Source organism: Aythya marila (assembly GCF_965140915.1).
Source record: "Aythya marila genome assembly, chromosome: 4".
Taxonomy (NCBI): Eukaryota; Metazoa; Chordata; class Aves; order Anseriformes; family Anatidae; genus Aythya; species Aythya marila.
In genome coordinates, this window is record NC_139045.1 from 34,738,100 (window position 1) to 34,763,833 (window position 25,734).

General features: G+C 38.7%; 1 protein-coding gene across 5 annotated transcripts in view; it reads left to right on the forward strand.

The window, feature by feature from the left end:
- The window catches only part of SLC10A7 (solute carrier family 10 member 7), a 142,927-nt gene that overhangs the window by 91,148 nt on the left and 26,045 nt on the right, over nucleotides 1-25,734 (forward strand). For 4 of the 5 annotated variants that reach the window (XR_014317373.1, XM_082758875.1, XM_082758878.1 and 1 more), the window contains 2 exons: nucleotides 3,114-3,149; nucleotides 16,554-16,637. Coding sequence is in view for 4 of the 5 variants with exons in the window: in XM_082758875.1 (XP_082615001.1) it covers nucleotides 3,114-3,149; nucleotides 16,554-16,637 (120 nt within the window). In the remaining variant the exon portion in view is untranslated. The remainder of the gene's footprint in view (nucleotides 1-3,113; nucleotides 3,150-16,553; nucleotides 16,638-25,734) is intronic. The other variant, XM_082758876.1, reaches the window with a different exon arrangement.

Genomic DNA, 25,734 nt, shown 5'->3' on the forward strand with positions numbered 1-25,734 from the left:
CATTCTCTTCCTCCTTTTCTCCCGAGTGAACTACATTTTGTTTTTACCTTAGGAACCGAAGTCATTGTCTGTAACTTCTGTCAGTTGGTTTTAGACTGAATGTGCTCTGTATGTTATTCTTTGGTGGGTATGAATTGAGATGCGTCACGTAGTGCTTATGAGCGTGTTGAGGAGCACATTTCTAACGAAAAGGTAATGTGTTGAAGTGAGGTGGTGTGTGCAGGGAAAAGTAATAATACCTTTTGTTAGCTATGCTTTAGTCATGTGAATCCTTCAAGCCTGGGATAGAAACCTAAAGAAAAGGGTTTTTGCAAATAAAAGCACAACAGTGTGTTCATATAGCGCATAAATGGGCTTTATGTACACAGGGTTTGGCTGTTCTTTTCCATCTCTATCAGGCAGCCTGATGGCAGATTCTCTCCCCTAACAAATCTTGCCTTGTTTGCCCCCGTAAACAATCACAGTCAGCACAGCACAACAGACTGAAAAAAATCCTTGGTATTAATGTAGTCCTTGTTTTTTCCAGCGAGAATTCCCTATCAAAATAAAACATTAACATCAAATTAATCTGATTCTGCAACAGTATCTATTTTTTAATATGAACTTGTCTGTACTGTCGGGTAATTGTTTAGCTTCCCAGGGAATTGCCTGTGTGTTGCAAATGGGCAAATTCAACCTTGTGAATCCTTTCTGTGGTGAGACAACGGGAAACTTCCTTCTGATTATCAAGACCTCCAGGTTTAATTGCAAAACTTTCTAAAGAATTGCTAGAATTGACCTTTTGAACACTAGATTTTCAACAAGCACAGTCAGGATTCTATTTATGATGTAAGCAGGGATTCTCTTCCCCTCCACTTACAGAATTAGGAAGAAGTGTTACTGTCACGGAGGTAATGTTTTCTTTTATGAAATAATGTGCTTTGAACTAGCAGCTGTTGCTGCCCATTGCATTAGTATCTCAAAGCTTCCATAGCAAATATATAACAAGTCGGAGATCCCATCCTAAAGAGGAAGGATGCTGTCTTTATCCATCATCAAGATAAAGCAGAGGGTTGTTTTCTTCTGTTTCTGTTTTTGCATTTTTCTGTAATGTATAAAAGTGCTGTGGGATTCACTGAGGCACGAAGCACGCAAGAAATGGCTAATGGTGCTGAATCACTGAGATCCTTCAGGTTTAGTGGAGATGCATCATAAGCAAAGGTAAAAACAAAAGAGGAGATGATGTAGGTGCATTGCCTCCTGCGCCATTCATGTTCCACGTTGCTCATGCCCAGAAAAATCTGAAGTTGAAAGCCTATTGCAATTGTTTCCTGCTATCCCAAAACTGCAGGGTGCTTAGGCAGTACTCAGCCACTTGCTACTGTTTGAGCTGTGCAATGTCATTGTCAGTGGGGAAAAGGGAAGAAGAGGCTCAGGTATTCTTAGTAGTTTTTCCAGAGTTTGCCCATTCTGATGGAGTGACTGCTGCATCTGCTTTATACAGATCTTACTGTCAGCTCTGTGTTCCAAGCACCGTAGATGCTGCTGTTCACAAGTTCAGCTCTTAGTGCCTCCTCCCTTTCTCAGCTTTTGTTTCATCCTTTACAGCTGACGTATTTGAACACCTATATTTCTTTATAACTGTATCTGCATTTTGGTCTAGGCTCCCCTGTAAACAGTGAGCGACTCCCTAAAGCAATTCTTACTGCTTCTTCTATTTCTAGTCTTTTATGATCCATCTCAGCTGTGACATTTGCAAAAAGATAAATGATTATGGATAGCTAGGCTGTGGGGCAGTCAGATACAGCATATATTATTAATTTCAAAATATGTTTCAAAATTCTGCAGTCTTCAAGTTGCACAGCTTATCTGTTGTCTCCTCTACCCTTCTTGTGGCATTTACTTGTTGCATTTTGTTTTAAGAGCACAAGAGGAACTCTGTGTGCATAGTGGGCACTAGTGTCTGGATTAGGGACTTGTGGACCCAGAAAGTAAATACAAAACTAGTCATATAAGGTTTTTCTTTATATTGGCTTCCAAAATATTTAAGTAAAGGTGTGTTTCTGTAGGCTAAATGAAAAGCTGCCTTTTTGTTTAATTGTTTTTTTTTTTTGTGTGGAGACAAAACCAAATAGAAAATAAGCATCCTTTAAGATGAACATAAGCAAATTTTGTACTGTCATCCTTTATACCATGAAGTTTGTGAATAGCCAAAGGAATTATTCTTGAGAAATGTTTGGATGAAGAACAGTCTTGTCTTAGAGAAATTCTGAGCAAGCTCTGTGAATTAGCATACATTAAATGATAAAATAATTTTGTTGAGCAACAATAAAATATTGAAGTCAGATGGAAGGATGATGGGGAATTGCTCTTTGCAGCCATGAAACTGATGCATGTCATGTTAACTCCCAACCCAAACAATTCATTTAAAGATTTGCTCTCATGAAACTTAAAACCCTCTGTTTTGTCCAATCATCAGCTTTAAACCTGTTCCTTGTCAGTGAAGACAAAAAATCCTTTTGCTTGCGTCTGCCTGGGGGATGTGGAAAGCTGAGGTGGTCCTGTGTGATTAAATTAGATGAAAGACTTGCCTTCTACCAGTGAGACACGAAGTCTAATCAAGTGAAATGAGTTTTGAGATCTCAGCTCATTTCCTTGGGGAGTATCAGTTTACATTACACAGTCACGACACCTAATTCATCACAGTTGATGTGGCTTTTGCTCAGAAGAAGACTTGGGATTGGGTAGCACGGGACTCAATCACAAGTCTCCCCCTAAGGAGGGGCAGCCTAGTGGAGTTAAGATACAGCACAGTGAGGGGAGAGCTTTAATATGTTTTTTAAAATAATTGATCTGTATTTCCGTCTTTCAGATTAGAAAGGCTTAGGCCCAAAATGGGAAAAGCTAGAGGTAAAAAAAAAAAACAAAACACAAAACTTTGTACTGAGTATAGTTTATAAAATGATCGACGTACAAGTGCTAAGGAATGTACACTGAAGAGTGAAGTTGAACTTTTTTTCACTTAATTTCCATGATGTTGAATGGCGTTTGTGTATTTCCATGCATCGTGGTAAAATGAAGAAAAGAGTATTCTGCTTCCCTGACTAATGGACAATTTCTTTTATTTCTTCCAGGGCATTGTTGTAACTCCACTTCTGCTTCTGCTTTTTGTAAGTATTTTGATCTTAAGATGTCTTTTTACTGAGTAATTCTGCATCTATTAAACAGCATATTTAAGACAGAGATTTGGGTGGTATAGCCATGCTTAAGTAACAGGAGATTTTTCTGGTTGATATTTGAAATAAACTGCCTTCCAGAAGGGACATAAAAGTGTGTCACAATGAAAGCAAACAGTAAGTGCACTTTATTGTAAGAAGACCAAAACCTGTTGCTGTTGCAGCACCACAAAACCCTATGCTGCTGGGCTGGGTCAAATGCAAAGGCTTGCCACATAAGGTGATCACCCAGTTAGGTGATCTCTTGAAGAGCTCTCACATGCAGGAGTTGGACAAGATTATATGGTCTGGAATGGGTGACAGGCCAGTTGGAGAGAGTGCTGCTGAGATCAACAAAGCTGCACTCTTGGGCAACTAAGCTCATGGGTATTTCTGTGGTAATGGTCAGTGATGTCGGAAGCAGAAAGACAAATGACTGGAGCCCCTGTTTATCACTAAGGTGATGCTGCTTCATTCCTGTTAGTTCGGGACTTTCTCAGTTGTTATGCTCAGTCAGGATCCTCACAGTCTGGGGTAGAAGGGCAAAGACCTAGTTTTATCTTCAGGATGTTAGTAGATATTAGTGAATATACAATGAAGGGACGTTAACAGACAGGTGATGGCTCGTCAGCAAGTCCTGCGTCAGCAAGTCATGATGCTTGTGAAGGATTTGCAGGCAAAGTATGGTGCAAGTTACTGGGGATTGTGGCTTCATGAAGAGGAAGGAAGGAGGCTGAAGCACTTCAAGGATTTCAGGAGAGGCGTAACTTGTCTTACTTATTTATGTTACTAATCATATGATGTGTAAGCCAGCACCCTGGAAAGGGAAGCAAGTGTGGAGTTAGTCTGAAGCAATTTGTAAGCAGCAGGTTGTTTGTAGTAGGGATGTTCAAGCAGCAGATGTACTATATACACATATAGCAGTGTATACTGCTAAACTGGGACAAATAGTACTGTGAGAGTAGTTGTAACATCAGCTACTGTTTCAGTAAAGCTGTGTGGGAAGATTTTTATTTTAGAGTATTTTTATTTTACTGTAGCAGATTGTAATTTATATGACACAGCTCTGTTTACACAAGACCTGCTTTGACTACATCATCTATATCAATACACACCAGCAGAGCTTTCCTCATATTCTTGGGACCATGGACTTACTGCAGGTTGAGAAAGACAATTATTCTAAGAAAAATGGATGTTTTGTTGTTCTTTCACCAAATAAATTGATTCCAGATGATCTGTCTCACTGTTTTCCTCTCTTCTTACCTCCCATATGGAACATGTATCTTCCAGGCAAGCACTCATCTGGAGACCTGTGCCTTTGTTTCTAAGCGACTGAAACTTCATCTCTTTTTACTTTATCTCTCTGGCAACTTTCCCCCTGCTATGTCTCACTGAGTTATGGTGCTCTATACAGCCAAACCTAAGAAAGGACTGTTTTTTGTAGAACTTGAAATGTTAAAGAATGATCTGCATACCTTTCAAGCAAGATAAGGATCTTTCTTTCAGTGACTTTATGGACAGAAAACAAAATATTCTGTCCCCTAAACTGCAATTTTCACCATTACTTCTCAGTAGAGATGGTAAAACTTTTTGTGTGCAAGAACCAGAAGGCATAGCATAAGCTTCTGTTCTTCGTACAAGCCCTAGAGATGCTTGTATAAGAAGTGTGTAAAATGTGCATTAATTGTTCTGCTGTTTGTAACATGACTTCGAGCTGTTCATTTTGAGGAAGATAAACACGTATTACTTTTTCATCAGAGTAGTAAACAAACTAGTCTGGGGGTGGGGGGAGTTGCCAAAGCTGCAGTCTTTGTCACACAGCCCCAAACTTGAGGACTCCTCTTGGAGTTACGTAAATATTTAAAGCTCCTTGATATCTTTGTTGAGGTCTTGACACACGAAGAACAGTCATTCGGATCAGACTAGCCACACATCTTGCCAAGATGTGGCCCTCTCTGAAGGTTCAGTTTATCCAGTGGCAGGTATTTGGGACAGCAAACTAAATGTATGTGCTCTTCTGTAGTCTTCCTGTACCCTGGCAATGTATGGTTTGGACTGTTGAACACTTTTTTTCTTGTGAACCTCTCTAATTTTTCATTGAATTTCCTTGCTACATCTGACTTCCTCAACATGCAGTGGCAGCAAGGACATAGCTCACATGCTTCTGTTGGCTTGCTTTAAACCTGTTGCTTTATCATTTCATATCGTACTGCATAATTACAGTGGAATGAGAAACTATGACTAGTAATTTTCTGTTTAGCTTTCTGTATCACTCATTAATTTAGTCATGCCAACTTAGTTTTAGAGCTTAATTAATACAGGGTGGGATTTCAAGTTTGAAGATACCATTTACCTCAACAGTAACTGAGCTGGGCTTCTGAATAGCATTCAGGGAGCTGTGAACTCAATGCCTCCGGTGAATTTTGATTCATGAATTTGGTGCTCACTGGCATTAGTTCTTCCACGGAGTCATGCTAGTATATAGTCTGAATGCTATATTCAATTAGTGATCCTATTTGTAAGGTTCCTTGTATATAGCACATAAAATATCCTTAGTGCTGCCAGAAATAAAATAGATTGTTGTCCATTAGCTTGTTGTTGTTATATAGCTTAACCTGTGGTAGTGCTTATGGTTTAAATTTTGTCCCATGTGCACTGGAGAATATAGTGTTCTGTGCTGCCTTTCCAGTTCCTAATTGCCTGGTAATGTAAATGTAAGTTGTCTAAACAACATTGATAAAGACATGTTGAAGCTTATAATAAATAATGCATTTAATGCAAATAATTTGTCATCTTAAATGAATGGTGTTAAATGTAAGATTGTCAGTTACATTTCTGAAAACTGTATTTCTGTTATGAAACTTTTGGTTATAAAGCTTACTCAAAAAAAAGGTTTCTAAGAGGTTTTTGATTTAATGAAACCTTAAATATTGTGCATGTAATTACCAGCCTGTATCCTTGTGAGAACGCTTAGCTAGACTTTAAAGAATAGCAGCCTTCAGCATGGATACCTCTGATTAACGTTTTACCTAATAAGAAGCTATTGAATCTTGGCTTCCAGATGCATTAATCTGCAATATCATCATCTTCATGTTAACTCTTATTATTAACAGTTAATATGATATATTCCCAGCAATGGTGTTATAAATGGGCAATGTCCCATAAACTATATATAATTGATTAGGGTTCATATATATGGTGAGGAGAAGCATTGAAACAAAGTACTGTAAGATACATCAGTTTCAAGTTAACATAGGTTTATGCTGTTCACATTTCTTTGCAACATTCTGCAATGTTTCATTAATGGTGATTAGGAGTGTGTATACCAAAGCATTCAGAGAAGGATGCTGTCTGTCTTCTTCTTGTCAGGTCAGGTACGTAGCTGAAACCAATTGATCGTGAAGATTTTTAAGGCAGAGAAATAAGTTTTGATTTGTTTGCTCAAAAGTATATTGTAGAGAAAAAAATGCTAGAAATTGTAGCACAGAAGAAATTTTGCTTTTGGAAATAACCTATTTGTAATCATTATTTATTGATATAGTTAAGTAATTCCTGAGGAATTTAGTCACTTGGGCATGAAACAGTACTATTACTTCCCTTTATTTTTGTAATAACATTTCCCCTTTATTTGTAATCTTTCAAAAGAAAGTTTTTGTAAAGAACCTTTACATTTCAGTGGTTTAAATAACTGCCTGTCCTAGCACCTTTTCTGAGCAAATTTTGAGAGCTGAGCAAGGTGGTTACTCAGGGAGGTGACCAAGTATCCAGTGAGCTAGCAGAGGGAGCGGAGGTAAGAGGAACTGACCCAAATCTGACACTCCAGCTTTGACTACTGAACCTTGTATTTCTTAACCTAGTTCTACTGACTTCACATAAACTCTCCATAAATATACATAAAAGAAGCTCCAGTCCATACTGATGTGTGGCTGAGGCAGAGGCTAACTCCTATCCACCTGCAAGTATTTATGATTTGAATTCATAAGTATGCTGCATTTGGGCATATTGACATTGCTAAAAGACAGTTAAACAAAAGGTATTGTCACGCTGCAGAGATAAGTGCTGTGATCTCTGATAGCCTCAAGTTGTCAGTGCCTTTTTATAACGTCTCATTCGAAAAACAGAACTTCAGGAGTACTGTGCTCTGCAGCAGTTCTATAGTATCACACATGCATGTCTGTGACTGAAAAGCAGAAGTACATGTAAGTATGAATGGAATTTTATTTTCATTTAGAGCTTTTATATGCTTTTGTATTGCCCAGGATGGAGGGCAGCCCGATGCTTCAGCAAGGTCCACGTCCCTTGGATTTGCCCTGGAATCAGAGTGAGCGTAGATACTGTGCTACACTGCAAGAGGAAGCAGTGACCTTTCTCTTCTGAGCATGGCTCTGTGCTTTCCAGCTGCACTGGAATAGGGTTCCCTCTCTGTCCTGAAATTTGGTTGAGCACATGGACTCACAGTCATACCAAGGCACAGAGGCTTATGATTTTGGTGATTGCATTTGTTATCAAAATACAAGAAATCAGTCATCTGCACACTTGTTGTGGCCAAATGTGAAGCTGCAGTTCTTATGGCACAGCATCACAGCTCTGCCATGTTCTTGATTACTGTTGAGGTTCAGTGCCTTGACAGAAATGGTCTCTGCAGTTGTTGGAAGCACGGTCAGTTAGCTGTCAAAGAAAAAGTCAAATTGCATGAAGCTACGCATCATTATTGAAAGCTATCAAAGCAAATGTTAAAGTGTTTTAGATTTGTATGTACAGTCTTCAGAAGTGTGCCTGCAAACCAGTCAACACGGAATGTTAAAAAGTGGAAACAAAATCCTTGTGTATTTTTAAGAATACACTTGGCAAAACCTTCCTGTAAGTGTCACACACTGCTCCCATGTTTGCTATTTACCAAGGGGGGTTACAGTGATGTTTGTGTCACAATGGAGTCTTCCTAAGGCTTTATCAGCTTGCTCCTTTCCTTGATTTATTCAGCGATGTTTTCTTTTCTGGTAACTTCTAAAAGTTTTGGTGTTTAGAGTAGATGTTTTCATGGTGGCATTGTCGTGGTGATGTCATAAGTGACAAAAATTTGGGTGTAGTCAGTGAAGGAAATTCTGTGCAAGTATTGCAGAGGAAACAGAAGGAAGGTGACTGGTGAAGAAAGACATGAATGAAACTAGGTGTTGATTGAAATATTGAAGTTTAAAAATTTTCCCCCTACATTCAAAATCCCTAAATTAAAACATTGTTTTAAAAGTTAATAATTCTCAATTTTTCACCAAGTCTTCTCCAATCCCATGCTAATGTATTCCAGATAAATCTTTTTATTAAAAGGAGCTCTCGTTACTTAAAATAAACAAAAAAAAGTAATGGATTTCTACACACCATGTCTTGTTTTTCCTCCCACACATCTGGTAAATGAAAGTTGATACTAGTCAGATGAATCGTTAAATATGCAAATACTGTAGGAGCTGGAAAGCCTTGGAAGTTGATAAGGAAGTTGATAATGGATTTCACTAGTATGTGACAAAAGACTGATTACAGGAGAAGGGGGGGGCAAGGGAAGAAGCACCACAGTGCATTAGCTGTTAAGAGATCAGCTCGTTCATGTGAAAGATTTAAAGTGCATCATCATTTCTACCTGGTTATTTACCTCACCATTTACTTTCTCTTTAATCACTGAGAAGACAAAATACTCAGATCTGATCCAAACCCATTACAATTAACAAGAAGTTTGAAATGACTATTGTGAAATATTTGCATAGCATTTTAGTACATTTTCAAATGCAGGTTTTATGGCTTTATTATATAAAATTGCATACAAATAACAGCCAGGGAATAATAGGGGGTCCTTCTCTTCCTGATGCATGTACAAATTATCGTATATTTGTGTAGGCAGAAAGCTCTAATATATGTAATATTTCTGTGGAAAACACTTATCTACTTTGTTTTTGCTCTTGGAATTTTACATCTATACAGTGCTAGGGGAGTCTTTTATGCACACATCCTGCTTCTACGCAGCAGACGCTGAACGTACTTCTTGACAGGATGCACAGAAGCAGGACACTGGGAAGAACCAGTCCCAGAACAGCCAGTCCTCCGCTATTTCGTGCTGTGCAATTTATCTCAAAATGGAACATATTTCATTTTAAAAGTTAACATTTTTGCTTTCCCCTCCATCCTTGCAATGCTAGAAACTTGCTGTCTTGTAGATAACTTTCTATCTTGTAGATACTTTCTGATTTCCCCTTGTTAAGTATCTGTGACAGGTCTTTGGTGCATTTGTCCTTGTTGCCAGTGTTACATGCACCTGAACACCATTTCTGTGAGATTTAGCTTCCTGGCTCAGACATAGTGCACATCTTATCCCCTTTCCCAGACTTCATTCAGCTAGGCTGAACGAACCATGCTTTTCTAATCTTTGCTCATAAAACAGAACCCTCATTCTCAGGTTTTCTGCACCTGCTCTAGTTGTAATTCTTTCTTCCATTCAGGTAAAAAGGATTGTGCACAGTAGCAGAGAATTCTTCACAAGGGCTTATCCAGGCCTTGTACAAGCAATTTTGAATAATTCTGTTACATCGCTGCTGTCTTTTTCATGGATGCATAATATTCAAGGTTCTTAATTATCCTGTGATTTACTAATCTATTTGTTTCCAGTTAGTCACCCCATGTTCATAGCAGAAATTTTGGATGCTAGTCCCAAAGTCGCAGCTCTCTGAGGGTACTAACCATCAAACTCCCGCTTAGGTGCCTTTGGGTTGTACGTTTGGTCTCTTTTCATTACAGGAGCCCTGAAGATCACTGTTCTGTGGTGAAGCAGAATTGTGACTCTGGTATAGTTTCAGAATACCTGTGGTTATGTTTACAGCTCTATAAAAGGCTTTAAAATTGACAAGTATGTTTGGGTTGTCTTGGTATTTAATGTGTCATAGAGGAACCCAGCATGGGCTTAGGAATCTGATCACTTCAACAAGAAATACTGCAAAGTCTCCTTGCCCTACAAAGAAAAAAAAAAAAGTATTTTAAAAGTTGTCAGTTTGTCAGCTTTTCTTTTACTACACATCTGACTATGAAACTGACTTTTTTTTGGAAACAGAACTGGAGGATATATGCAGACAGGGTTTTTTATGTTTGTACCAAATGAATTCCCATGGCCACAGAAGTGTATAGAGGTATGGAAATACATGTATACCATGAGACCAGAACATCCTTTTCCTTAGCAGAACTAGAGAACTAATTCTGCATTTAATTTTTAAGAATAGCAATAAAAGATCTGTTTGTTAAAATACAGGGTTGCCAAAGCACTGGACATGATCCGTGTCGTACCTTTAGTCCCTTTCTCTGAGGGAAGAGTCAACTTGTTGGTTTGGATAGGCAGACTTTAAAGCTTTATTTTAAAATTTATTTATATTCTTTTTGGTACCTCCAATTCTGCCAGTGCTAGGAAATTGAAGCTTATTTGCTTTTGAATACCAAACCTTGTTTCTTCTCATGGTATAGAAGCTCCATTCTCAGTGACGTTCCTCCCCTTTCCTTCCTTCTCCTGCTGTCAGCACCTGTTAGAGGCAGACAGTTTCAGTACCAATGACTTGATCAGTCTCTGGGAGCTGGCATCCCTTCCACAGCGCCTCTGCCTCACAGAGCTATCTAAACACTGCTTGTGAAGGGTAAGCAGTGGAGCAGGAGGAACATCCTAGTGACCTGCCAGCGCAGTGTAGACTGTTGTGAAATGTTAGGCAGGAATGACTACTTCATCCCTTTCAACCTCCTTCTGCAATTCCCATGATCAGAATAAATTAAAGACCTAAGGCCAGACAAGCTTGTATTCCCAAGAAGATAAAATGAAGACTTACTGCTTTTTTTTTTTTTTTTTTTTTTTTTCCTTCCCCTTTGGTAGTTGGTTAATGTAAATAGTTTGGCTTGCTATGTTCTTACTGAAACATCTTCAGACATTTTTCATAGAAATCTACATTGCAGAACAGGGAAGGAGGGTCAGTCTTTAGTTTTTCAATTTTTGTCAGAAGGCTGATTTATACTTTCCTACCAGCGTATTTTTTGCATGCTTGAAGAGATCAAAGGAACTTCTTTTGCTTGTTGTCAGACATCCAAGCTCCATTTCCTGCCTGAAACCTGTAGCCAGGCAATGTAGAAGTTGTAGGTGCCTGTCAGCACCATCCCCATGCAGCAGCACAGCTGCTTTCTACTTCTCAGAGTGGGAAGATCACTGCAGTAACTGACCAAGTACCTGGGTCACTTAGGGTGATGTGTATACTTTTCTGCTGTAACACAGCATACTGCAATGACTGGGTCAAGATAAGGGTTCTGGCAGGAGTCAAAGCAAGGGAGGGTTTAGTTTAGCTGGTCGCTCTTGTTCACTGTCCTTCATTACTGAAGAGGACCCCATCCACATCTTTTCTAAAAGCACATCACTTTCCACTTCTTTTCTGTAACAGGGGTGTCATTCACAGCAGGGCGTAAAGGGCAGGGTGGTCCAAGCAGGCCTCTGAGGCAGCTGAATCTGGACTGGATGAAAGTAACCAGAAGCAGTGACAAGACAGCATTGAAGAAAAAAATTAGAAAGATAGGTCTCGAAGTGCTCTGTCCCAAAGGTGGAAAGGAAAAGCTTAAATTTAACATCTCACATAAGAGAGCAGCCAGTGATCCTCCCTGACAGTTCAGTCCTGTTTTCACCCCTACCTTACTTCCTTGTCTGTTCTTAACAAATGGTGAGGCTGAAGTTGGCTGACAGTGTTTTAGAGTACAAAGACACAATCTGAGGAAACATGTTAATTAGAGGAGAGCACTGGAGGAGTAAGGTCCCAGAGGACAGCTGCCTCTGAAGTGGACTCAATGTGTGCAACACATGTGACACTGGATTATGATTTGGTATGACTGGTGGGAGGTCGGTTTCTTCTGAATCAGTGGCAGTTGTAGACATGGGAACACCCGCTGTGAGACCTGCCCAGTCTGCCAGAAAGATGTGAGTGGAGGGGGCATCTGGCTTGTGCAGGCAGTCAGGCCTGGAAGTGGAATTGTCTCAGTGTTAAGCAAGCAAGGCTTTTGTTTGGTTTTGTTTTTACCACAACCAATTGAGTACATCCTATCAGTTAAGGATAAGCCAAGGTTTTTACCATGAACTCATAAATAAGCCTACTAAATAATCTGATTTTCTGAAAAGTCTGCTGAGAAGAAAAGTCTGAGACTGAATTAGCAAGAATGCTGCAGGTGAGGTTTGAAGTACTGCATGGGGACAGAATTGTCTGAGTTGCTTGGAAAGGTGTCCCTGGAATTTTCTCTTATTACAGCCAGATCCAGCAAATACTTGCAGAAGGCCCAGTCCCTGCTCATGTGAGCTGTCCTTCTGAAATCACTCAGAATAGTTAAGTAAAAAGTGCCTGTTCCTTCCCACAGGAAGGAATACTCAGAATTAATTAATTAATTAATTAATTAAATTATTTATTTATTTATAATATTCAAACAGTTTTATTCAAACAGGTCAGTCTCATTAATAGACTTTTAACTGAAATGCTGCTATCCAGATTAGAACATGACAATCACTTTACAATATTAAACTTCTCTTTAAAATAAGCATAGACAAGGGCTGGCATGACAGTATGCTGGCATGAAAAATTTTGATCACTGGATAAAATGGTATGTCTTATTTCCATTCGAGATTGCAAGCAGATTTTCTCTATACAGCTGTAAATCATCAGCTTGAATCTGTTGATGTTCCTACAGCCATTCTTAACAGGGCTTGTTTATTCCCTGTGATGAAAGTTTTCTATTTAGTCATGGATGTTGTTATAACAAGGAGGGCAGCCAAATAGAAACAGATATTTTAACACAGTGCTAATTTCAGTGCAAAGTGGAAGATCTAGGGTTTTTGTTTGTTTGTTTGTTTGTTTTTGTTTGTTTTGTGTTTTGTTTGTTTCTTGACAGCAAATGCAGTACAGACCTCAGCTTGATCCCACTAAAACCCGAGTAAAGTCATAATTATTCATTCAGACAGAATATTTGAATTTGTAAATGTGTAAAAAGGTTTGATCAACATTACATTGAACTTTGTTTCCTCTGTTCCTAAATGGTCACTGCTCATCCTTATAATGGATGGGACCAGCAGAGCCAAGTTCAAAGTAAGTCTGGAACACAGGCAGTACCTGAGATCCCATGGGACACTTACATTTGTGAGCCTGATGAGTTCTCATACTACAAACACCGAGGCAGTTCTTGGTCAAGTTCTGCATCCGTTATCTGCAGCTCCCTGTGCATGTGCGATTCCTCATGGTTAGCCTCTGGATGTCCAGAGGCTGAGTTAAAAATTCTTTTTCTTCTAGGTGATTGAAAAGTTCCTGCCTTATTTTTTTCTTCAGCTTTTATCTATCTCCTGTGTCTTTCTCTGGGAGTAGATTTAAGATTAAGATGATGCAGGAGTTTTTATAGGCTTGTTGTCTCATGTTCTTACCAAAAAACAAACAGCCCACTGAAGTTATTATCACAATATACAGAAGGGAAGCAGAATTCAGAAATCTGCCTGAGGAATAAATAATGTCAGTGCCGTAGATGGGACAGGGAAGTCTAACACCAGAGCAGTGCAGGAAGGGGACATGGAGCTGAGCAAACATGCTGCTCTTTGCCTGTCTGTTGTGTAGCAGAGTTTTGGGACCCCAGAAAGAAACCAGCTCCACTCTGTTCCAGAAAAATGGAATTCTCAACTACACAACTGAAATGGGATCAAAAATAGTGTGATCGTAGGAGCATCCAGAAGAGGGAGGAGTCATGTTAGAAGCAACAAAACTTGACTTTTTTTGCCAAGAGAATTTATCTTAAGGAAATCAATCTGTGATATGAGTGGTTTCCTTTAGCATCCAACCACAGTACGTATAATTCAGTTTCTAATTGTGTAAAAATATGTCTATCTGTATATATACCCAGTGCTACAAATCCATGATAACTTGAAGATGCTGTTTTAGAAGTAATATTTAAAAAATCTGGCAAGACAATTGATGTTTGAACGGTTGCCTTTTTCAGCAGTGTGTTACATTGTTAAACAGCTTTTCATTCTTGACTTAGAAACTGATTAAACAGCCACTAAGCATAAAACTTTAAAACAGAGAATTCCAATCAATGCTTTTATAAAAATGCACAAGAGCCACTGTCAAAGTGTCACAGTTTCGTGAAGCCATGAAGGAATGTGGACTGCTTGGTTAGATTCTCTCCTCTGTGACTCAGGCAGATTTTAAAGTTTAAAAATCTTCACTTTCACTTGAAAAAGCTTCTTTGAATACACAGTAAGTAATGCTTTTAACTCCTCAGCATACAGAAGGAAAAAAAGCGTCCAAATACAGTTTGAAAAACTATGAACCTTTTAAAATTTCAAAAGCTCCTTACAATAATTCAAACATGAGTGCTGTGATGGCATTTTGATGCTCTGCTTTCTGCAAGGAATCATGCAGACAAGCCCCATGTCCCTTGCGAATGAGATACCAGTACTGTCTAACTTCAGGTACTTGTGTGGGTAATCCGAGTCTTCCCCTGGAAGCACTTCTCCCTCTTGCCACCATGGGAATTTAGGCTTTGTAATCTCGGTGCTCTCACTTGCCACCCTGCTCGCAGACTGAAAGCCTCAGCAGTGACATTATCTTCAGCTCCTCTCCAGCCATCTGCTGCACCCTCATCCCTCAGCTGGGGATGGTGGGGCTGTGCACGAAACAGATGAGCTCTAGTTTGTTAAATGGCCAGGCTGAATCTCACCTGGTGCTGCCAGTCAAAGTAACACATAAGAAACAGTCCTACCCTGGGTGTTCTGCCTAGGGCTCTCTACCTAGAGTACATTCAGAACAGGTCTTATCAAAGAAAGTGGTGGAGTATGTTTACAGGAGAACAGACTTTGTCTGGTCCCACTCAAAGTCGCATGATTTCCTAGGGTGCTGAAAGGGAATTCAATGCTGTATTTTTTCCCAATTCAGTTGCCACCCATGTACACCAAGAGTCCAGCTTGCATGCATACACAGCCCGACTGGTGTGTACACTGTTCTCCCAGGCAGTACATACAAAGTCTGCAACAGTGATCTAACTGCCCTTTACTCCTCAGATGACTTTCTTTAGATACAGGTTATAGTTTTACATTTCTGAATAAAATGAAGTGCTTCACCATGGGAAACTTCTGGTTTTTTTTTGTCCTGGTCTTTGAATTTCTGAAGAATGTTTTTATGCCAAACCCATTTTTATGGGCATATGTTGATTTTTTCGAGGCAGAGTTATAGGAAGTGACTAGACTGTGTGATCACCTTGTCTATCATGCCTGCAGGTGGCTTTGAAAGGAAGACACATGTCAGAAGTGTAATGTGCTGTCAGAACGTAATTTATGAGACTGATGTCTGTGTGAGAATGTTGTAGGAAATCAACATAATTTAGGAATGATTCTGAATTCTGTTTTCATTTTGAGGATTGTTAAGGTGATGTGCAAAATGCAGAATAATGTGGATCTGTGAAATCCTCAGTTTAATATCATTTACCCTCCTCCTGAACCAAGGTTGTCTGAGGAAGCTCTGACAGTGCTGTTTCAGTTGTCTTAGTATATGTTTCTTAATGTATGTTCTATTGCTGTTAAAGATGTATTAAATGAAATTACATGAAACTTTTCAATGATCTAGCATAGAATAATTCCAGTCAGAATGTTAAAAAATAGTATTTTCCCAAATTTTCCTGAACTAAGTTGCAAAAAAATCCCACTAACGTTGTTTGGTTCATCTTTCCTTCTTGCGTCTTAAAAAATATAACACACACAGTTCTAGCTTTAAAATAGTAATTAAGAGATCACCTGTCTGAAAACAAAGCCTGTCACTGTCTAGTTGTCATAATGAGAGAATAGTAATATGCCTTCAGTAGATCTCTCTTATTTTAATGTCATTGAAATAAAAACTGAATATCTTCACTATTAACTTTTCTATTATTTTTATTCTGAAAATAATGACACTTTTTTTTTTTTTTTTTGCTTGCTTGATATTTGTATAGATGGTACGGTTAGTTGAATTAACTGCTTAGTTAGGAAGACGTTCGCTCCCTGTCTTTTTTAGAGTATCATCCTACAAATGCTTATATGCTTTACTTTGCATATGTGTGTAGTAGGGATTCAAGTAAATGAGTATTTGATGGAACTATCATTTGAGGTTATAAAATAATCAACCAGGGATTGTTTTGCTTTTGTATTGTGGAATACCAAATGCTTTATTGGGACTTAACAATTAAACGTGTGCACATACTTCCAAGTTTTTATGCATAAAATAAAGGCATGTTAGCATGCAATATCTATGTACTTGTAGATACTAAGAAAAAGTTGAATATTAACGGTATGTTTTTATTTTGTAGCTTGGATCATCCTCCTCTGTGCCTTTTACATCTATATTCTCGCAGCTGTTTATGACTGTTGTAGTCCCCCTTATTATTGGACAGGTATGTCTTTTGAATATACATCCTTATTTAAAAAAATAAGATAAAGAAAGCGATCTTAAAGACAGACTGGCAACACTGTGTGCTCCACATAGGAAACAGCCTCAGGATAGTGAAGTCTAATATCAGAGAAAAGATGCTACAGTACTCCCTGGAGCCACATTGATCTTTGTGGAGATTGAGCATCTGTCCCTCACTACCACAAACATACACTACTGCATATAGAGAAGGGAGTTTGTGAACATAAAGCGGGAAAAATGGCAGCCCAGACTGTGAGAAATTCCAGCTCCATACAAATGAGCTTTGAGAATACTATATAGTCCTTTTGTCACATGCCCTTTGCCTGGATGATGAGGGAAGTTCTCCCTGTGTAGTATCTGCTATTAATTACAGGAATCAAAAATTCTCTACCTTAAATATATATATATAAGAGCTAAACAGCCAGAAGTTAAGAAATAGTAAAATCAAGGCTGCTTGAGCCATTTAGCATATCCTTTATGATAAGGGTGGTAATTGTACAATTGCAAACTATTTTTTCCTACATGACTCCTCCATCATTTGTAACACTGGATGGAGGGTATTCATGGAATGAGCAGCTGTTCAGTATTTCATTTTTTACGCATTATTCATATTGAAACACAAGGCCTTATTTTTCATGGTGTATGGTTGAAACATTTCACCAAGTGCAAATATACTAATTACAATATAAGGTTTTCTCTAACACTTGTCTGTGGTATATGTTTTTTCAGAAATATTAATATTATGTCTTTTCTTTCACTTCATGGTGGAAAGTTGCTATATTAAGACCAAAAATCATAAGAAGTGTCCACTATATATTTTTTGGTTTTGCATACCAAAACACCTGGAGCCTAAATCTTTAATACTTGTCGGTATTTATTGTTCCCAGGCATTCAGAATGCATTGAGAGAACATCAGAGGAATATGCCAGTAGTTCCAGAGGAGTACTGTTGCTGTCTCTGGAATCCAGAGTTTTGGTCTGGGGTCAGCAGGAACTTTCTTAATTTTGTAAGCCCAAACCAGGCTTTGAAATGCAAAGCATGGTTAAAATATATAGGTAAATAACATTGGAATCTGTAGTGGAGAACTGAGCAGTAAGCATACAAAACAAATACTCTGAATGATCTTAAATATAAAATCATAAACGTGATGAGACTTAACCGGGAACAGATGTGATTTAGGAGCTTTGAAAAAGACTAAAAGGAAAGAAAATAGAGAATCTTTTGAGCTTATGTAACTCAGTTGCATTTTGAATACTTTTTTTTGAATACATTTCAGTAAGAAACAGAAGTATGATTCTCCTTTACAATTGTTCGAAGCAGCATCTGGAAATAAATGATGAACAGAAATAGCTCACTTTCCTCTAAACATAAAGACTTTGTTTTGAAAGTTACTCTGCTTGATTATATCTATTTAGAGGATATGGAAGAGAGGAAATGCTAAGGGTAGCTGCAGATCAGAAATGCCAAGGATAGTTTGCATTGATTGTCTTGATCATGTAGAACTGTACGAAGGTAAACCAACCTGCCCAGATGGGAATAGAAGCCATTTTTGAAGGCAGATATCCAAAAGTAACGTGCAGTAACTCAGGGAAAAACAATAAGCAAGTAAAGCACTAACATCAGGAGGTGCGGGGATATGTCAGATTACTCTTGATCCAGAGGTGGCACGGATCTGCTTTGAATTAAGTGGGAGGCTGTGCATTTCATGTGTGGACCACTGCTCACTCACTCCTGGACTGTTGCACAACGCGTGGTGTAGCAACGTAGCAAAGCTTTGTGAATCACAGGCTGCTCACTCTGGGATTCCAGATGCATTAAGAGATAATGGCCCACAATTCATGAATGACAGTTTCAGCAATTACTTCTAATTTATCATTTCATGCCCTCAATTCCTTACCACGCAGAGCCACGCTGTTCAGCAGCACAGTCAGCACGAGGATGCCCGTTAAGGTTCCCTAGTAGCAAAGAGCTTGATTGGGAAAAACTGAGCTTGGAAGCTGCCTGCTTGGAGGAGGGTTACTGCTCATCACCTTTCCGAACTCAGCTGTGATCAACAGAGGCTTTAAGCTCTCTCCACATCAGTGTAAAACAGAGGAGGCTGCTAAAGGGAGCATTTTCTAAGGGGGTTATTTTCCTTTAAAAAATCTCGCCTCTGGGAAAACCTGTATTGCCTAAATGCTCATTTCCTGAGCAGGCTGCAAAGCTGCCTGTTTGAGCAGCCCCCAAGGATATGAGCAAAGCAGATGAGGAGATGCTTTTACATTTGTTTTGTGGTGGTATTTGCTTTATGGCAAAGCATATCTAGAGTTTTGGTTGCTTGGCTGACTTGTCAGATTTTTTTTAATGATGGCTGGTAGAAAGAAGTCACAATAGTGTAATCGATGCTTGCTTTCTGCTGTCTCTAACAATTTTTTAGCATGTGGCAAGACTGCTGTTGACAGAAGTCAAACATGCTTTTCTAGCCGCTGACAATTAAATGTGTAAAGGGCTGCAGGTACAGCCTCTGCTCAGGTGGTGACTGCCATTTGATAGTTAAAGAGAGAACTGATAAAGAAGGAAGACACTGTGTTATCTGGAAGCCACCAAGGCTCACAGGTTGCTGAGGCATTGTCTTCAATGAGGAGGGTTACTCTGTTCTTGGTCAGAGATGTTTGGGGTGTCTGCAGTGGCCTGCATCTGCTGCGTCTATAAATGTGTTTTGGTAGTAGGCAATATGATATTATGCAAGTTGATATGGATAGCACAATATTGCATTTGTTTTTACAGAGTTAAAAATAAGATCCCGCTGAGAAGAGATCTCAAAGAAAGATACAATCGATAGTATTTTATAAAGACCTAATGTGCTATAATCCTTAAACATCTGTAGTGTGTAAGAACTTACTGTGCACCACTCTTGAACACCTCTAAGGGGAATTTGAGAATACTTGTTACACAACAAACATGCTTAATAGATCGTCGTGGATAAGATTTTTGAATTTCTTCTGGTATCTTAAAGTTCTGATTTTTTTTTTCTGGGCAGCAGAGTTCTGTAAAGTCTGATGAAGATTGCTGCTGTCCTGAGCTGTCATTTTGCAGAAAAATAATTGTTTCCTTGGTTTTAGGTGTTGGTAATACTTTTAGGCAGCAAAATGTGTGGTTTCATAAAATGTCAAAACGGTTTCTTCCTGACCAGCTCTGAGAATTTGGCTGAAGACTGTTGTTTCTGTGCTTACTTTTGTCTTCTGAAGTGGCAGATAACAGGAACAGCGAAAGCCACTGCAATATTTCCTTTCCCCGTTTTGCAGACTTTCTCCATTCTCTACACCTAAGTGCTTATGACAGACTTATTTTATGTTTTATATTAAAGAGCGATTTATGATTAAATGTTAATGAAATAGAATTTTCACTGTGCTTTCATTATATTCTACTAGTTTGAACATTTTTCAAAGCAGCACACCAAAACCCACTGTTTTCTATGAATAAATAATAAAAAGCTTGTCTGTACATTATCATTCATGCATTCTCTAGTTGCCCCATTGGTAATTTGTCTGCCAGCGTAAAGTGGGCACTTCATATTAAACAGGCCTTAACTAAAGCTAAAATTAATGTTATGATTCTAGTAGTTCTTCTTCCCAAATCTATAAAATGAAGTCAGTTGAACAGAAATCCTAGCTGAACGTAGTCACACTAAAAATCTTGATGTTCTACAAGTAAAGGATTTTAAGTGCCTTCTGCGTCATTGCCCAGAATGTTCCAGAGGAACCCTCTCAGCGTTTTGGAGGTGTGTTTATAAATGCAATTTAAAAAGAGTTCTACGTTGCAATACAAGTTGTCAGTGAAATTGAAGCTAAAAGACTTAGCAATGGATTTATTTTTAAAGAATAAGAAATCAAAAGGGAAGGTCATGTAGCAGTTACTAGTGAGCAGGAGGAACCATTCACCAAACATAATGTTTGTATATTGTGGAGAGGGGAAACAATACTCAAAGAAACTGTCATAAAAAGGGAGCAGTGTCAAATGCTTTTGTTCTTGTAACTTATACAGAAACAACCCTGCTTTTTCTTCAGACTCTGGGGAGTTGCAGGGAGGAGAGGAGGAGGAAGAATGCCGTCCTGGGAAACGAGTGCTTCTGGAAGCTTGTTGCAGAAAACTGAGGTGGCAGATAAACGTTTGTACCACAGTGCATTCCCTACTGACACTTGACTCAAAGAGGGAACAGAACCTAATCCCTACAGAAATATGAAGAAAGTAACGCACTGCTGTTACAGACTCACTTCACATTTCTTGCCATGTTGCATCTGTTCTTAATGTTTTAAAGCAACAGTTGTAAATTGCTCCAAAATGTGAAAGTTAATTTTCAAAATGGCCTCATATGGGCTTTATAAAGCTTGGTTTGAAGGTGTATACGTGTCAGGAGTTACCTCTTGGCAGTAAATTGATGGGAAAAATGGAATGAAGTAGCTTTTAGAGGAATTTGGTAAGCTGAGGAAAGAAAACAAATAATGTAAATATTTACTTTCCAGATTGCAAAAATAATTTTGTGATTCTCTTTCCTAGCTTCAGAAAAGAAAAACTAAATTAGATTGCATGCTCTAAAATAAGGGCAGATCTGACATCTGTTGATGTCCTAGAAGCTACAGAATGGTGGGTGAGCTGGTACAAAGCTTGGGCCTGTATGAAAACATACAGGAGTAGGTGAGAATGCGCACCTGGACACAGGTACTGCTCCAGACAGATGGTCCTGGCAGGGTCTGGCTGCACCGATATGGGCTCTGCTCTGGAAAAAGGGTCTGTGCATTTGAACTGCAATACGGACCTTGGAGGCATGGAGGGCTATGACATAACATAAATCTGAGAAGTTGCAACTTACCTATATTACTTCTCACAACCCATATAATCTCCCTTCTATCCCAGTATCTAATGCTTCCTAGTGGTTTTCACAATCTCTGCCTTCTTTGTTCACTTTCTTTATTAATTTTTCAGTATATTCCCCCCTTTCATGTTTTCCAGCTTTACTGCAGTAGTTCCCAGTATTCCGTGCAGACTTTTTTCTTAGTTCGCCGTCACTATGTAAGAAGGGTTGCTGAGAAGTCATAGAACTCTTACAGGTATCCTTTGAGCCAAGCTTATAGCTTTTCAAAAGAAAATGTTGCTTTGCAAAGTTCTGTTGCTATAAGTAATAGTTAGGAGTGAGTTAGTAATCTTACCTCAAAATACAAAGTAAATAAGGTAACTGCGGCATTTAGGGATAGTGATAAATCCAGCATTGGTTCAGCTTGTTTCCTTGTGCATTTCAACACAAGGAAGAAGTGGCTTGCATTTCTTTGTTGAATTGTTAAAGCCCAGGTGTTTTGTCCAGGTATTTTGAAGTCCATACCAACAGCTAAAAATCAAGAGGAGCAAAAGTGCAGTAAAAATGTTGTAAATTCTCTTAAAGGCTAAATTAAACCCCAAGAATAGATAAATTCAGAAAAAAACTACTTTGCATAATGATACAAATACCAAGATATACTCTTGTAGGAACAGAAAAAGTGGCTTCATAACCATTTCCCCTAGTTCGTCATTTCAGGAGTTTACAAAAAAAAAAAAAAAAAAAAAAAAAAAAGTTAAAGATCTAGGTAGGTTTTAAAAGATGTACTCTATTACATATGTCAGAGATGGCTCCATTGCATATTTGTTGGTGGGGGAAAAAAGCTCCTTGCTCTGTTTAGTTCAATTAATAATGAACATTAATGAATTACATTGCTTATTACATTTTTAAAAAAATCTTGCCTGTCCAGCCTGTGAGCAGGCAGGTGGAAACAGTCTAACTGTATTTTACTGATGGATTTCTCTAGGTATATAGTGTGGCTTGTGAAGGTATAATAAGATAAGTGAATTGTTTTTCTATAATGTATCTCCTACTATTTTCATGTAAGATTTTTTTAATGGATGAATCTTATTTACCTGCTTTCCTGGAAGAGCAGATCGTGTTTGTACAGGGCACCTTAAATGAATTAAGCAGATGAGCAGTTAGCCCATTTGCTTGGGAAGAGTAGTTGAACAAGAAGGTATGGCAGGATACCGAGCAGTCTAGAGGAAAAATACTCTAGATGTAACCACTCTGGTAGAAGAGCTAATTTGAAATGGACATATGACTGTTAATTCATGTATTATTACATTCCGTTGTTGCTGGAAAATAAATTCAGTGCAAGAGGAAATTTTGAGCCTGGAATTGTGCTTCAAAGTGAATTTGAGCCAATGCCTTTTCAAGAACCTTTGGAGGTTACCAGGACCAAGGCAGCAGGAGGTGGTTGCCTGATGGACACATTTTTGTTTAGTTACTACCTAACTTTCATGCTTTTATATTTCACTGTGATTATTTTTCCAACATCTCTGCCCTTTCTCCCGTCCCATAACAATGCATTTTTTTTTAATTGCATTTCTTATGTGAGGAATTCCCTTTCACTAGGATCCATGGATTTATTGCATCTAAAGAGTACTGTCCTTTTTGCTCTTTTTCATCAGTGTGCCAGTCTGATGCATCTGTTTTGGATGTCAGTCCTTCACATTTCTGCTCCAGGCTGTGAGTTCATCTGTTCACAGGAATATCACTTCAGACATTTTCTCAAGTGCCTGTCTCTGGTGCTTGTCCTTTTCTTGTCCCCCCTTGTAGTGGTGTTTACTTCAAAATTGTGGGATCTATCATTTCAACTAAGAAGCAGCACCCCAGCATAGTGCTCGAGTCTGGCGTATTTAGTACAGCTCATAACATGCAAAAATCATTGTGGTAGCTCTCTCTGTTTGCAGACAAATGAAGCTTAACATTTCTGTCCAGGCTCCAACTTTACCTAGCAGGTTCTTTATTTAATCATTTCAACCTGTGTTGTTCGTGGCTTTTCAACCTCTATTAGACTTGTTGTCAGTGTGTGCTGTCGCCACAGAGCTGCCAGGTTCCCTGGCTGACTCTGTACTAGTGTGTGTTGTCTGTGTTGTATTTTTGGGATTTGCCAAGATGTGTAGTGAAATAATAAGCTTGTTTTGTTTTGTTTAAGCTCCTATATTTTAACACTGGAAAGTTATAGGGTTAAGAATTAAAAGGCTTTCAAAGTATCCTTGTCCTCAAACAACTCTGCAGGGCATGAATAAGTAACAAATAGATTGTTTTTCAGTCAAAATGAATCAGCTGACATGAGCTTCCCTGTTAAAAAATCTAGTTGAGCTCTTACAAATACCTGTAGGGTTATTTTTTTCTCCTCTTAAATTATATAAGAATTTGGGTTACGTAGAATCAATGATCATAGGCTGAATCCACCTCTGAAATTCTAGATTTTTTTTGAACCTGTGAGAGAATCAAAAGGTATTGGATACAGTGTTAGAGAGGATGGACTTAACGGTGTTTTTACAATCTATGTGTAGCATGACACTGGGTTGATCTGATGATTTTCTAAAGCCACAGTTCAGTTCTTCAGAATCTGATTACGTCTTTTTTGTTGTTGTTGTTGTAGTTTTATATAAAGTGCAATAAGAAACCCATAGTGGTAGTTATGCTTGCTCATTCACAATAGTTGCAGACTCAGTGAAGGTGGCTATCTAAAGAAGGTGTCAGCTGATTGAAGATTTTGAGGAAGTACAACTTGCAGCTTTAAAATGTTTTTCCTTTCTCTTATACATCTGTCTGCGTTAAATACGTGCATGAAGTTCATATTGTCACGCACATTACATTTATACCTTGTACAGACACAAGGTTATAGGTCTCATAATAAATACCTCCAGTTAATTATACCTGAGGCATAATTAACCATAACTTTTCGTTTTTCAGCATCTCATTAATGAGCACGGTGAAAGGACCATGAATGTGTGGTCTCACCTAGCTTGTCTTTTTCCCCAAATTGACCTTAATTTAAGTTATAATAGGAATTATTTTTAGCTTCCTTAGAAAACACTCACTTTAGAGGTGAAAATCTGTGCTTATTGCTTGCAAAGTCCAGAATAGGCTCATCTGGTCTTCCTGGTTGATCTCTGTCACGCTGCACACTGAATTTCTGCACGCAGCTGTCCCGGCTCCCCTCCATCAGCGTGGCGGTGTATCCCTACCTGCTGGCCTGTAGGGAGCTGCCTGCTGGACTCCTCTCAGTGCTCTTTCAGAAGTTTGGCTGTATCACTGAGTTGTGTTCTCTAACATCTGGCAAGTGTGAAATTTTAAAGTTGTGTTTTCACTGAGGTGCTGAGCTTTTTGTGTGTTTTCCTGTAAATCTCTTACTCTTCATCAGCAGGAAGCTTACACGTACTGTGAGGTGAGCACTGGGCTTCAGCCTGCTTAGCTTTTTGTGAATCTCACACACAAAGTTTTTAGTGGGTGCCCTGCCATGTGGCTTACCAAGCCTATTTTCCGTGGTTACCGGGATAGCTGCTTACAGGACTTCTCTGCTGAGAGATTTGCAAACAAGCTGGGAAGGCAGTGAGGAAAGCTGACGGCTCTGAGGTCAATCCTGTGGCTTTGGCGGTTAGTGTGTGAAAAGGTCCTGTGGTAGCTTTGGTGACGATGTTTTGATATTAATCTTGAATACCTCTAAAACGCTCTGTATTATTAAACTGATAGGGGTGTTGCTTATTAATGGTACCGCTATGGGAAGGTAATGAGACACCTTTAGAGCCTTCTTGGTAGAGTTGTTTCAGGATCTTGTGCTATTATTTCTGAAAGAGTATGGTAACAGAGAGTATCGGGAAGTCTCAGGAGAAATTAGGCAAGATAATGGGATCGCTGAAAAATTAACAGAAGTCACAGCTATATGAGAAAAGCTTTAAAAAGTTTTTTCAAACCATATAAAGTGAAGAGAAAAAATGAAAGCGACTCCCCAGGCAGGGCTGAAATAGATGTATTGTATCTGCTGATGCGTAGTCCTGTTGTGTTTGGCATAATTTGAAAGTTGAATTTCCTTTAAAATTTATAGTTGTTTCTAAAAAAAAAATCTTGAAAAACAACTTCAGATTCAATTTCCTGAAATTGCAAAAGTTAGGCTAAGTAGAGTAGTTTTGCTTGTTTTCATGTGTTAATTCTTGTATTCTGAAAGCGTGCAAATGGCATTTGTCTTTGGATTTACAAAAACTCTAGATATTCA